We start from the raw sequence: 12,233 nt of genomic DNA on the forward strand, positions 1-12,233 counted from the left end.
GGCAAATGTGCTGTTTGCACCACACACTTCTTCCATGTGTTCAAGATGACCTGTGTCTGGAGCCATCAAGCCCGAAAACAGAACTGTCAGTAAATCCAAGTACTCTCACAGCAGGCCTAAGATCTTACAATTAAATAACGTATGGAAGTCAGGTGAATAACTCTTTTTATTATTCAGCAGTTCTCCATTTCACAGCTGCAAACAGAGTAGAAGGTAAATATTGAGTACTTTGCTAGGATTTTCTTTAGGAAGGGGGAAAAAATTCCACCACTCTAAACACTTAAAAATAAGTTAAAACCATACCATTTCCTTTGGAAAGAAAAGATTTTTATGAACTGTGACCATTCTCTCAAAGGAGTCAGAAACCTGCTTTCCATCCTCTGTTAAGTCACCACATTTCCTCTGGGCGTCCAGTTCACTGGATCATTCTGAAAAGAACACACAATGCCCTTCCTTTTACTGTAACAGCTGTGGTTCTACAGTAAACCTCACAATGTATTTCTTCAGACCTGAAAATGGGAGCATATATCCTGATAGTTTAAAATAGGTAGACAAACTTATGCAAACAAGTAAGACTTGTTCTTCAAAGGACAAGATCACTGTTTAAAACGATTTTTAGAAGTCTGTTTTGGAAATTAATTCTATAAGAAAATAAGGTTCAACTATACAGTCCTATCGTGTGTTAAAATAAAAACTGTGGTTTCTTAAGCCTAGTCAAACAGTTGACAGCAAATCACTTTGAGTTTGAAAAGACAAAGGAAGAGGATCAAGAGTGTCCAGTTGTCTCTTGGTACTTCCAAGGAATTGGTTTCACAGATACCAAAGCTTGGAGATGCTAAAATCCTTAATGTAAAACCATGTAATATTTGCATACAACTTACTCGTATCTCAAGATGATACAGTTCAAATCAGCTCTAAGGTTATTTATGCCAACAGCAATGTAAATGCCTGAAAATAATTATTAGACTGTTTTGTGGAGAATAAATGACAAGGAAAAAGGTATACATGTTCAATGCACACTCTTTAGAAGATATTTTCAATCCACAGTTTGCTGGAGGAATTAGGGACCTGTGAGCAGAGAGGGCTGACTGTATAGTAGATTCTGAAGCAGATTAAACATGGAGGTGTTCCAAATTTAGGCAAGTGTTTCATCAGAATGTGTGAGCCATCTCTGTGTTTGCCTGTAAACACACACATTCAGCTAGGGATAAAAGTTGTGATTATTACTATTTAGCCAAACTAACCATGCTACTTTATGATTTCATATAGAAAACCCAATTATATGCCTCTTGAACTCTGGTTCTGTTTCAAGTACAGTTTAAAAAATATGACTCAACATTCCTGGTATTTCAATGGTTTTGACCTGAAATTTCAATTTTTAATAGTGCTAACTCCAAAGCTCAAATAATAAAAGAATGCACAACAGAGATTTATTATGGAATCACATGAATTAAGGGAATTAACTGATCGCACGTGAAATAGTCTCAAGTAACAAAAAAATCCACTTAGACATATAACCAAATGTTATTTAATATCTTAAAAAGTAACACAATCCAAAATGGATATTTCACACAACACTACATAAACAACATGAACACAATATTACCATATGGAGGGACTTTCAAATATAGACTTACAAAAATCCCTGTCCTTTTTTTTTCTTTTAAGTTATTATACTAAGCATGACAAGTAATCTTCATTTACAATATGGTACACTGACACGATAAAAACCATGTTACAAATGTGCTGTTATAAATCAGTAACATTAGGGAAGACATTTCATGAACTGTAATTATTTCATATGAAATACTATACAATATAAACAGAACATCCATCTTGGATGACCTTTACAGCAACCAGAGACCAAGTAATTTATTTATTTATTTTTTCAGTGCAAACACATTTTATTCAAGGCAGTCTTGGCTGCAAAACTCCTTTCTAACATACAGTAAACCCCACTTGCACTTCTTAATTCATTTACCCTAATGCAATAGTCACATTCAGTCACTCAGAGAAAGATACCTGCAGAATTATGATCCTTTTAAACTGGACTTTTCAATTTAATTCTCTTCCAAAAAAGTATCTATGTCACTGCTCTAAGGACTTTAATTTGTAGTTATTGATACTTACATGAAAGTGATCCTAGGGCAGCTCTGTTCCTAACCAGCACTGCAGAGTTTTCTGCCCTTGCAGTGTGGAAAGTGTGGTGTAGGGATCTCATTGGGTGATGGGAAGGAAGCAGGGAGGGTGGCTTTCTGATGAAAGGAAGGGGTGGGGTTGTTGAGTGCACACTAGATGATTAACTTGCTGCAAGTGCAAAGGATTGGTATCAATGGAGAGCTCAGGTCTCAGATTTGGCACCTCTTTTTGGCGGGAGCCAGGAAACAGTACCAAAATCAGCCTTTGGACTAGGAGATAGGGAGCTGCACACAGGGCTAGCCAAACATCTACCTTCCGGGCCCATGGCTGTCTCACTTGGAAGTAAGTATTCCATTGTTGGCATGGTGTATGTGTGTTCACATATGGCGCCAGCAATTAGCTATTAAAGCCCTATAACAGATCACATACAATTGTAAGAAGGTTTAATGCCCTCTTGAGCTTTGTAGAATTCTGAATCTTGTAAATTGTCAACTGTAAGTCATAGAACAACTCTAAAAACACAGGATTGTGTGTTAGAGGAGTGGTCACTGGGGAATCTCTCTTAGGGATAGCGCTGCAAAAACAAACAAAAAAAAGAGCAAAGATTAACTCATTCAGGGAGATTCTAATGTCTGCATGAATATTTGACAATAAAATATTTCATGTATGTTATGAAATGTCTCCTAAATAAAAGTCTTGTGAGAAGACACTGAATATATCCTTAATACTCTAAAACCTTCTGTAAAAGGGATAGGGTGACAGTTTATCCTTATTTTACTTGGCAAAGTTTAGATGGATAGTAATCTCCTTCCTGCCCATAGTTTACTAATGCAAAAAAAAAAAAAAAAGACAACCACAAAACAATGTCTCCCATGGCTTTAATTTTTCACGTTCTAGATTCCCAAGCTCTAGATCTATGCAGAAGAGTCTCTCACTAATGCAAGATACCAAAGACTTTGACAATGGGAAAGGTGGTGCTGGGGGATGGGAAGGGGTGAGAACCACTTGGGTTTGGATCACTGTGCTTGGACAGAATACGTTGCTGATTGGATTTAGGCCTGACCTGTGGGGACTAATAAGATCCATGTGGAGAATCATACAGTTCCTAACTGTATCAGCTCCCTTGGAAACGTAGATCCCAAAGGTAGGGCTCAGTATCGTATACTGAATTTCTATTGTGCAATGGAGCACTACTGGTGAAGAATACTTGATAAAAGTTTTGAAATTTTCTGTTTCAGCACCTTCCACTGCCTGGAGCGGTCATGTTGCTAAAGATGGGAATGTTTTATCATGGGAATTAGAGAAACCCAATATAAAGCTGTAAACAAGGGCAAATGTCTGGATTGGCCTTGGACTCCAACAGCACTGAGGTGAACTGGCTTGTCTTTCATTTTGTAATTCAATTCTCGTAAGGTGTGCTGAGGTGTGAGTTTCCAACATACTCTGAACTTTTTGAATGAGGATGGATAAAGATGCAAAGTGGTATTTGTGTTGACTGGATTAGCACACATCAGAAATAGCATTGTATTTAGTGATTTCTAATGATCGTCTATCAAAGAGAAAACAGGTCATTGGTAGCTGCCATTGTGTTTGGGGGTAATCTAAAGTCACTCCTTTTGTGTTCTCATTTCAAGTATGGGGATTACAAATATGACCTGCTTCGTTAATGGTTTGCGAATCTAGTGCTTTGAAAGCATTATTGGTTGTCAATGTCTTTTAAATCCAGATCTACCCATGTTATAAATAGTGAGGCTTTTCCAAAAGTGACCCCTATTGTATTATGCGAACTATGCCTATCATTTATATTAAAAACTTTAGTTTCAAGTACACTTTGTGGTAACAAGTGGTTTATCCTGGGTAGAATTTTGCAAAGCTGTGCTGACCTAAAAGAGGACCCATGCTTCCTTTTCTATGCAACAGGTTTCTTCTCTTGATGCTGACTGCAACCGAATTTAAATTGGCATTTTTGAAATGCTGGCTGGGTTATGAAAAAGAGAGAGTTGAGAACAGCTGGTGTTCAGATCATTGTTACTCCAGATTGACTTTCAATTTATGCTTCCTGAACCTGAGCTTCCCAACATCAGAGAAGCAGGAATTTGTTATTTTTATCCAGCTAGTCCCCTTTCAGCTCCTCTATTTATTTTTTCTATTGGGTACACCCCCTTTTCATATGCTCATTAAGGTCCCCTGAGATGTGCAAAATATATCAAATGGAATCCAAATTATTTAATAGAAGTCGTGAAATGCACAGCACAGCTCTTTTCATGAAAGTGAAGTCTGGGCTTCACGGGGTAGCATGTAAGAAAGGCCAAGAGGCCCAAAGTGCTTCAGAATGGGCAGTCCAGATTTCTGGTGTGTCTTCTGTTACTGAAATACTAGCAATCCAATCAGATCTCTACAGGGGCAAATAGTTGGCCAAATTATATTTACCAATTGGCTCTCTGCCAGAGGGAACTTTGAGCAGGAATGGAGATGGGGGAAGACCAAGAATTCTTAAACTTCTGTTCATCTGTGACAAAATCAAGTGCACTTTCATGGGGAAGAGAAAAGAAGACTGAATTACAGCTCAGAGCCAAAGACAGCCATGGAAGGAAACCATAGAGGTGGAAAACTCATGAGTCCACATTGGCAGTCACTGACACACACACACACACACACACACACACACACACACACACACACACACACACACACACACACACACACACACAGAACGCCATGGCCGAATGCTGAAGTGTGAAGCGTTGCTCTTCTGAACACACTGCTGACATCTCATCAAATTCATGGAGGTAGTTATATGTAAAAATAAAAATTACCATAAAGTAATATGCTGTATCATAATAATACATAAGTGTGCAAAATGCTGACAGATGTGTTGACCCTTTAAAGTTGAATGCCTCACAGAGATTCAACCCGATTCATTTTTGTAAACCTTACAGTGGAGAAACTCTTAAACTAGACAAGCAGTCGTGTAATACAAAGATAGGGTTCCAGTGGAGAAGACAACTGGCAAGGCTAGGAGATGGCCCCACGGCTGGGGGTCCTGAGTCTCCCTATCTTGCTGAGACTCTCTTGTACATGTGCATCTCTGTCCACATGTCATATCTGTGAATGAGTAGCCTCCTGCCACCAGCCCTTCCACTGAAGAAGCCAGATTGGATTCAGATGAGAGCATTTCTACATGGAACATGTGTTTACATGGTAGAGCATCTTTAAAGCCTATCATTTCTATGCTAATGGCTGCTGCTGGTCTACAGAAGTTTTGCTGTTTTTTCTTTTAAGCCATGTATTCCACCAGCAAATTAGCATACACATTTCATTTGAATAATATATTCTGTAAACCGATTTCTTTGTGAAACATCGATAAATTCATATTTTAAAGCTTCTCTTAAAGGTAATGATGTCCTTTCCTGCTCATACAGCATTGATTGTTTCCATGGAGACTTTCAGAGGGTCAACCAGAGGCTGATGCATTGTTTTAATGGTTATATTATTTATGAACTGAGTATGATAAGAACTTGAGAGCAGGTTTTTTTGGGAAAAAATGAATTTTAGACAGAAAAAAAATTTAGCAACTGTATGGTATATAGCTCCCCAAGGAAACAGAGTATGTAGTCTATTAGTCATTTCTTCTCAAATACTTAAGCAATGAGCTAAGCAATTCATTTCTGGGCAATTGAGGCACACCTTGGAGGAAATAAGGCATGCGAATGAAAGACAATTGATTTAAATCTTTAAATAATGTGGCAGTTTACTAAAAATATGTGCTTAAGTTTCAATGTAATAATCACGCAAAAGAAAATTTCCAATTTTGAGGAGTCTAGTTGGACCAATGTAGTATCCAAATAGCTGATAAAGCATGAGAGGGTATTCATGTTTCAAGAATATGAATATAAATATGTATATATGCATATTTAGATGACTGACTCACTTAAACAGATTGCAAGTAATTAGGCCTGATATGGAAACCCAAGTGTCTCACAAATTTTATGCCAGTTGTTAAAAATCTTAGGTGAAAATATTTTAGAGTTTTAGATATATATGTATCTATACATATATAATTTATAGCATATGGCTCCAAACAGCACATGCCACTAAACTAAAGTTTGTGTCAGATCATTTACTAGCTATTGAAGTAACTCTTTTGCAAATAGTTTCCCATTACCTACAGATGTATTCCATTATTCTGAGAGAAAAAAAAAGGGAACTTTGAAATGTCTCTTTCCTGTAAGACTGAAGCTTAATTGTTTTGTAATCCCTTTGCAGCTGAGCCTTCTTCCAATTCAACATGACATTGTAAACCAAAGCACAATGCGAACAAATCATTCTGAAATAACTTGGGCTAATGACTACATTAAACACCTCCTGAAATTGGTTACAAAGTATCTGTAAACATTACTCTGGCATAGTTCATGAATGCATAATTGTTATTCTGGTAAATTTTAGGGGAGTACAAATCATGGGTATACCACACTAGCAGAATGAGCACATTCTGTTATTTCATGGGCACATGTATATTTGTAATCAAAAAGTACTTTAAAAGTTTTCTCTATAGATATCTTCCCAGGAATAAAAGGCCTTAAGTTCAACTCTCCCTAAATTTGCTCTTTTCTATAACCACTAAAAATTATCTCCCTCAGCCTAATTTAGGCATTCTATTTAAAACTACATAAAATAGATTTATGTCCTTCCATTAGAAAGAATAACATCCTCAGGCCATACTCTTCATTTGTATCACAAAGAACATTTTGCTTTTAAACAAACTAATTATTGTATCTATTATAGTAAGATAGGATCATCATAAGTATCACAAGGAGGAAATTATCTTCCTTTCAATATTTGACTGATCGCTTTTAACAGACAATATTACCTCTTCCATCACTTAGTACTGTGCCCGGCCAAATTGGGAATTCCCTCCCTTTTCCCACAACAGATTCAAAGGCCTATATTCCTGTTTGTGATTATGGAAGGTTACAAATCAAGACAAGCATCTGATATACTGGAAAACAAAATCCCCCAAACACTCCCAGTTTTTCCATCATGACCCCTTCTGACACACTTCCATGGGCGCCTGTAAAAACAGTGTCATGAAACTCACAGTGAAGAATGACTGGTGCATAAAGAAGACTTCGCACACAAAGGGGTTGGTGTGTGTGTGTGTGGGGGGTGTCCCTCTGGTCAGTTTGGCATTAATTTCCCTCAAGGTGAACACCTTGAACTTGGTATTTTGTAGTGGCTTTTCTTTTTTTTTTTTGAAGTGGTAAGGATCAGTTCTGTGGCCCCATTTAACCACTGGTTAAACTGGTAGACTGGTAGCAACACGTATCTGTGGCATTTAAAAATGAAACTGGCAACTGCATGACATTGAAAATGCATATTCCACTTACAGTGTCTAGACTTTCCTATGTGTGCTCAGCTACAATTAGTGAAGCAAAAGTATACATATCACCCCTACTGCTATTCGGTTGCTACAGAGCCATAAATGTGAAAAGAGCAATACTCTGAAATAAAGATTTTTTTTTTGCCCTAGCCTACTTAGCAGCACAGTTGAAGTAAACCTCCAAACTGCACTGGAGATGCTTGTCTTTCCAAAGATGTAAACATCAGCCCCAGTGTCGTAAACTTTGCTGTATTGAATGAGACAGATGATCTGAGGCAGAAGGACTATCACACACTAGTAACAGAAGCTTGCAAGCAGTTGGAAGGTTTCTGTAATTTCTCAGCTTCATTGGTTGGGGGATCTGTACTTGCACGGAAGTTGAAGGCTGGGCCAGCTCCACCATGGGCTGGGCTCAGAGCAGGATTCTGACGGCGGTTACTTTCAACGATGCTTGATGTGTTGGAAGCCAGGCTCTCCCGAGTACTAAAAGAGTAAAGAGGGTTGATTTTGTTTTACTTTGAACATAAATAATTATATGTTGAGCCCTGGAGGAAGAGCTAATGGATTTCCTCTGTTGGCTCACCATGTCATATCAATATACATCTCCACTGATTATTTGCATATGCTCTTCCAGCTGGGGCTCCAGGTTCTTAGATGATACATGTTACAATCCTCAATGTACTGGAAAAATAAAAGCTTTGAAACCCCCAAATGTACTTTGAAATGGTTTCCCTCCTCTTCCATGTTTAAGAAAACTACTTAAAAATTCGATGTGATGGATACCTATCACACATTTCAAAATGTCTAATGATCTTATCACAAGCTAGAAATTTATGGGTATTCCTGTTTTTGAATAAACTCACTTATTTTCACCTTAATGAATGCATTTTTGTCTTTGATTACAAGATGTCTTTCTTTCCTTCCTTCTTTTTTTTTATTTTAACTTTGGTGGGCTTGAAGCATATACCATTTGTTAATCTGCTCCCTTGATGGGAATCAAATTCTTATAAATACTTGTTTCAAATTTTAACACCTCAGCTAACATACACTTATATTTTCAGATTAAGGACCTTAGATATTTTTTCCATTGATTTGCAAAGTTTACATTCATTTCTGCCTCCCCTTGGTAAAAATTCTTAAATATTTGAATGCATTTTTTTTCCTTTAAGATTAGGACCTTTGGCATTTTAAATATGTAGTAGAGCAATAGCAGAAATAAAATGCCTGAGCCTGATTGAGGGGTAAATAAATTATTCAAGTTTCATGATCAAACTCCTAAGAGTGGCTATAAGAAACTTACCAATTCACACAGACAGTGAAGAAATGAAAGTCATTCTCAAAATATCTACCCCATTGGATAGATGCAGAGTTTATAAACTATTAGAAAAGTTACAGTCTCTGTAACTGATTGAAGCTAGCTAAAGGTAATCAACAGGTCAAACTACTACAATGAAACAAGTTGTGCTTCTCGTTCATCCCCTCCCTAAGTCATAGGACTCCTGTCTAAATGCCTTGGCAGTTCTTTCCAACAGGTAATTTAATCCTGATCCCTTGGGGCCTGGATCTACTTCTTACCAAGAGGTCAGGAGTGAACTGTTTAAGAGGCAATATGTTCATTGACTACCAGGACCACTGTACTTTTCTTGAATATACAGCATAGTTGATTTTCTCATGTTTATCATGGGGATAATTCTGATGTTGATTTACCTACTCTCAGAGTGAATATGAAGAAGAAACAAGCATCTATGAAGAATTTGTACATTAAAAGCTAAGAAATAACTTATTTCTGTTGTACATCTAGCATACAATGAATTACATAGTTTCTGTGGGTTGGGATGAGAATCTGTACTATAGGAAAATGCATCTTAAAATCCAAAGGATCTGCTTTCAATCTAGTTTAATGTTTATTCAGTTACCTGCTCTCTGCAGCCAGTATAGAAATTAGAAGAAACAAAAATTACAATATATCATTGAAGTTGGGAGAAACTCTGTAGTAAAGATGTCCTTGAACATTTTTGACTGTAGCCAATATATTAATATGAATAAATTATCCTACTTTCCACAAAGAACATCTTTCATTACTGTGGTAATAATGGGTACAGCTTGTGACATTCATATTGAGGACTCTAGATATGCTGAGGAAAAAGCTAATAGAGATGGATATTTGAACAGTAAACATACTTCTTGAATTACTATTTTAAGAAAAGAGCACTAATGCAGTACAGCTATACAAATAAGATCTGGGGACTTCACAGGCAGGAGAATGAAGCAAGCAGCTCCTCTGCCCATCCTTGGGTCTGGGTGTGTCCCCGGGCCCTGGATTTCTGCAGCCCATGGTCATTTCCACATTAGGCCCACATGTCCCTGCCAGTCTTTGGCCTCTGTTGTTTTCATACTGTTGTTTTTGGTCTCAAGTTCTGAACAGCCATCTTTTTATGTCAAGATTTTAAACCTCTGAAATAGATCTCCTAATGCACTTTTTGTACACTTCTCATTTCTACTCTTTCTCTCTTTTCCTATTTTAGTTCCAAAAAGAATGTTGGAAATGTGGCTGATAGGAATGCCAGTCCAGTGTAGAGAAAAAAAAATTACCTTTTTTTTTTGTCATTTTGGTTGTTTAGTGAATTACTGAAAAACTGGAATAAATGGCCCACTTAAGATTTTCATGGCTTACAGCAATGAAAAGGTTATCAGTATGCTAATGTTATTTAGCTAAAATGCTACTCATACTAAAACTCCTAAGTTGAAACAAGTTTATCTAGCTTCTAACCAAAGGATGTAAAATATGAAAGAGGTAACATTAGGAATTGTTCCATAGATTCCCTAACTGCCTAAAATTAATTCTGTATGTATTAATTCTCTACAGATTGCTGTAGAGACAACCATTCCCCATGTTAGTGGACAGGTATGCGGCTCAGATAGAGGCCATTTCCTTACCACTTTACCTCCTACTATGACAAAGCACGCCATTCTTAAAGTTCATTATTTTAAAAATGAAAATAAACTTACTTGTATACATAGTAAATTCAGTCATAAATCCTATATCCTGCCCCTCAGGATTTGAGGTAATAAATTTTGCGAAGATTCTGGTTCAACTATCACATGAATATTTCTGTTTTACCCCTAAGCAAATAAAACTTCCCATATTATGCATTAATAGTATTTTGAGTTAGAACCCATGGAACTACTCTCAATATCTCCTTTGTAACAATCTCTGGAGTACTGGGCTCTTTATCAGTGGAAGTCCAGGAGCTGAAAAGGCAGTCAAGGATTTGAAACTATTGTATGAAAAGCATTAGGCAGTAGAGCTTATATTAATGAGAAAACCAGAATTTAAAGACACAGGCAGCAAATAAACCATCTGTCCCATAAGCAAAGGCTATCTCTTTCAATTATACTTATCTGGTATCTTCTCCTAGTGTTTCAGAGGAATAAAAAGAGAGAGCAGAACCGAAACAGTAAGTAGAAAAGGACAGAGAAAAATAAGCTGGGAAATAACTTAAAATTTGATTTGTGACTAAAGAATTAGCATAAAGAATTCTTTTATCTTTTTCTTTTTGGTACTAGTATTCATGTGGCTTCAACTCAGGTTCTTGTGCTCTGGCTCAGCCACACCTCCATCTGACTTTTTGCTGGTTAATTGGAGCAACCGTCTGGCCATTTTATCTGCCACTGCTGGCTTTGAACTGTGATTCTCAGATCTCAATCTCCTGAATATCTAGGATTACAGGCATGAGCCGTCAGGGCCTGGCCCAAAACAATTTCTTAGGAAAATCACTAATGAGGTCAGTGGTTTTCAGATTGGGTGACATAGCTCTCTGAAGTCTCTTAGGGATCTGGAAGGAGAAGACGTGACCTGAAACTCTAATCTCCCAGCCCCTTTAACTGGAATGCCAGCTCTGAGGTTGGCTGGACATTAGAATGTCCACACCTATGCTAACTTTCAAACAAGGCTTTGTGATTACAGTAATACTGATAATTAAGAACTGGACCTCGAAGAAATTAAAAAAAAGCCTGATATGGGACAAACTGGTGAATGATTCCCAATTCTGACTTTGGGATGTTCTGTCCCCACAGTATCCAGAAATCAATTTTAATTCTTCATGATTAACATACATATATGAAGTACATTATCCTACTGGATAAGTATTAGAAGAGCTTGGAAATCTTGGCAGATGAGGACTGTCACTCAGTAGTATTTCTGCATCTTAGAGTCACCAATCTGGAATAGAACTGAGGAGATTTAGGACCCAAGTTGTTCTTAAAAGAAAGGAAAGAACTTAAGAGGAGGAAAAAAAGGAAATGTAGAGGCAGTTGGCTTGCTTCTATAACTCTGAAACAAATTCCATGCTTTGCCATTGGCCATCAGGCTGTACACTCTTAATTTTCAACTCTGCAGTGGTACCAAATGTGCGAAATGAAAGAGGGTATAATGACAGTGTCTAAATGGGCTGTGTCAATTCTGCAGGAGAAGAAACAGAAATGATGAGATGATCTCACAGAGCAGAAGCTACTAACTAGCTTCCATTTCTGTATAGAGACATGAGTGAAAAGAGCAAGGTGTTGGAACAAATAGGCAGGCCAACCCAAAGTAGGAATAATAAGGGTAGCAACCTTCCAGAGTCTCTGAAGAGATTTTAAGATCTGCTATCACATTCCCAGTAGAAGGACTCTTGGCTTCACATCCATTTATTTACCCTCTAACCTTATTCTT

At 37.4% G+C, this 12,233-nt stretch overlaps 1 protein-coding gene across 4 annotated transcripts in view; it reads right to left on the reverse strand.

Annotated features, from left to right (window-relative positions):
• Positions 1 to 271: 271 nt before the first annotated feature.
• The window catches only part of Stox2 (storkhead box 2), a 209,716-nt gene continuing 197,754 nt past the window's right edge, over positions 272 to 12,233 (reverse strand). For all 4 annotated transcript variants that reach the window (XM_070016419.1, XM_070016417.1, XM_070016418.1 and 1 more), the window contains one exon: positions 272 to 8,002. In XM_070016419.1, the coding sequence (XP_069872520.1) occupies positions 7,807 to 8,002 (196 nt within the window). In that variant the 3' untranslated portion in view covers positions 272 to 7,806. The remainder of the gene's footprint in view (positions 8,003 to 12,233) is intronic.

Source organism: Dipodomys merriami, unplaced genomic scaffold, assembly GCF_024711535.1.
Source record: "Dipodomys merriami isolate MVZ:Mamm:240054 unplaced genomic scaffold, mDipMer1.0.p SCAF_12, whole genome shotgun sequence".
Classification (NCBI taxonomy): Eukaryota; Metazoa; Chordata; class Mammalia; order Rodentia; family Heteromyidae; genus Dipodomys; species Dipodomys merriami.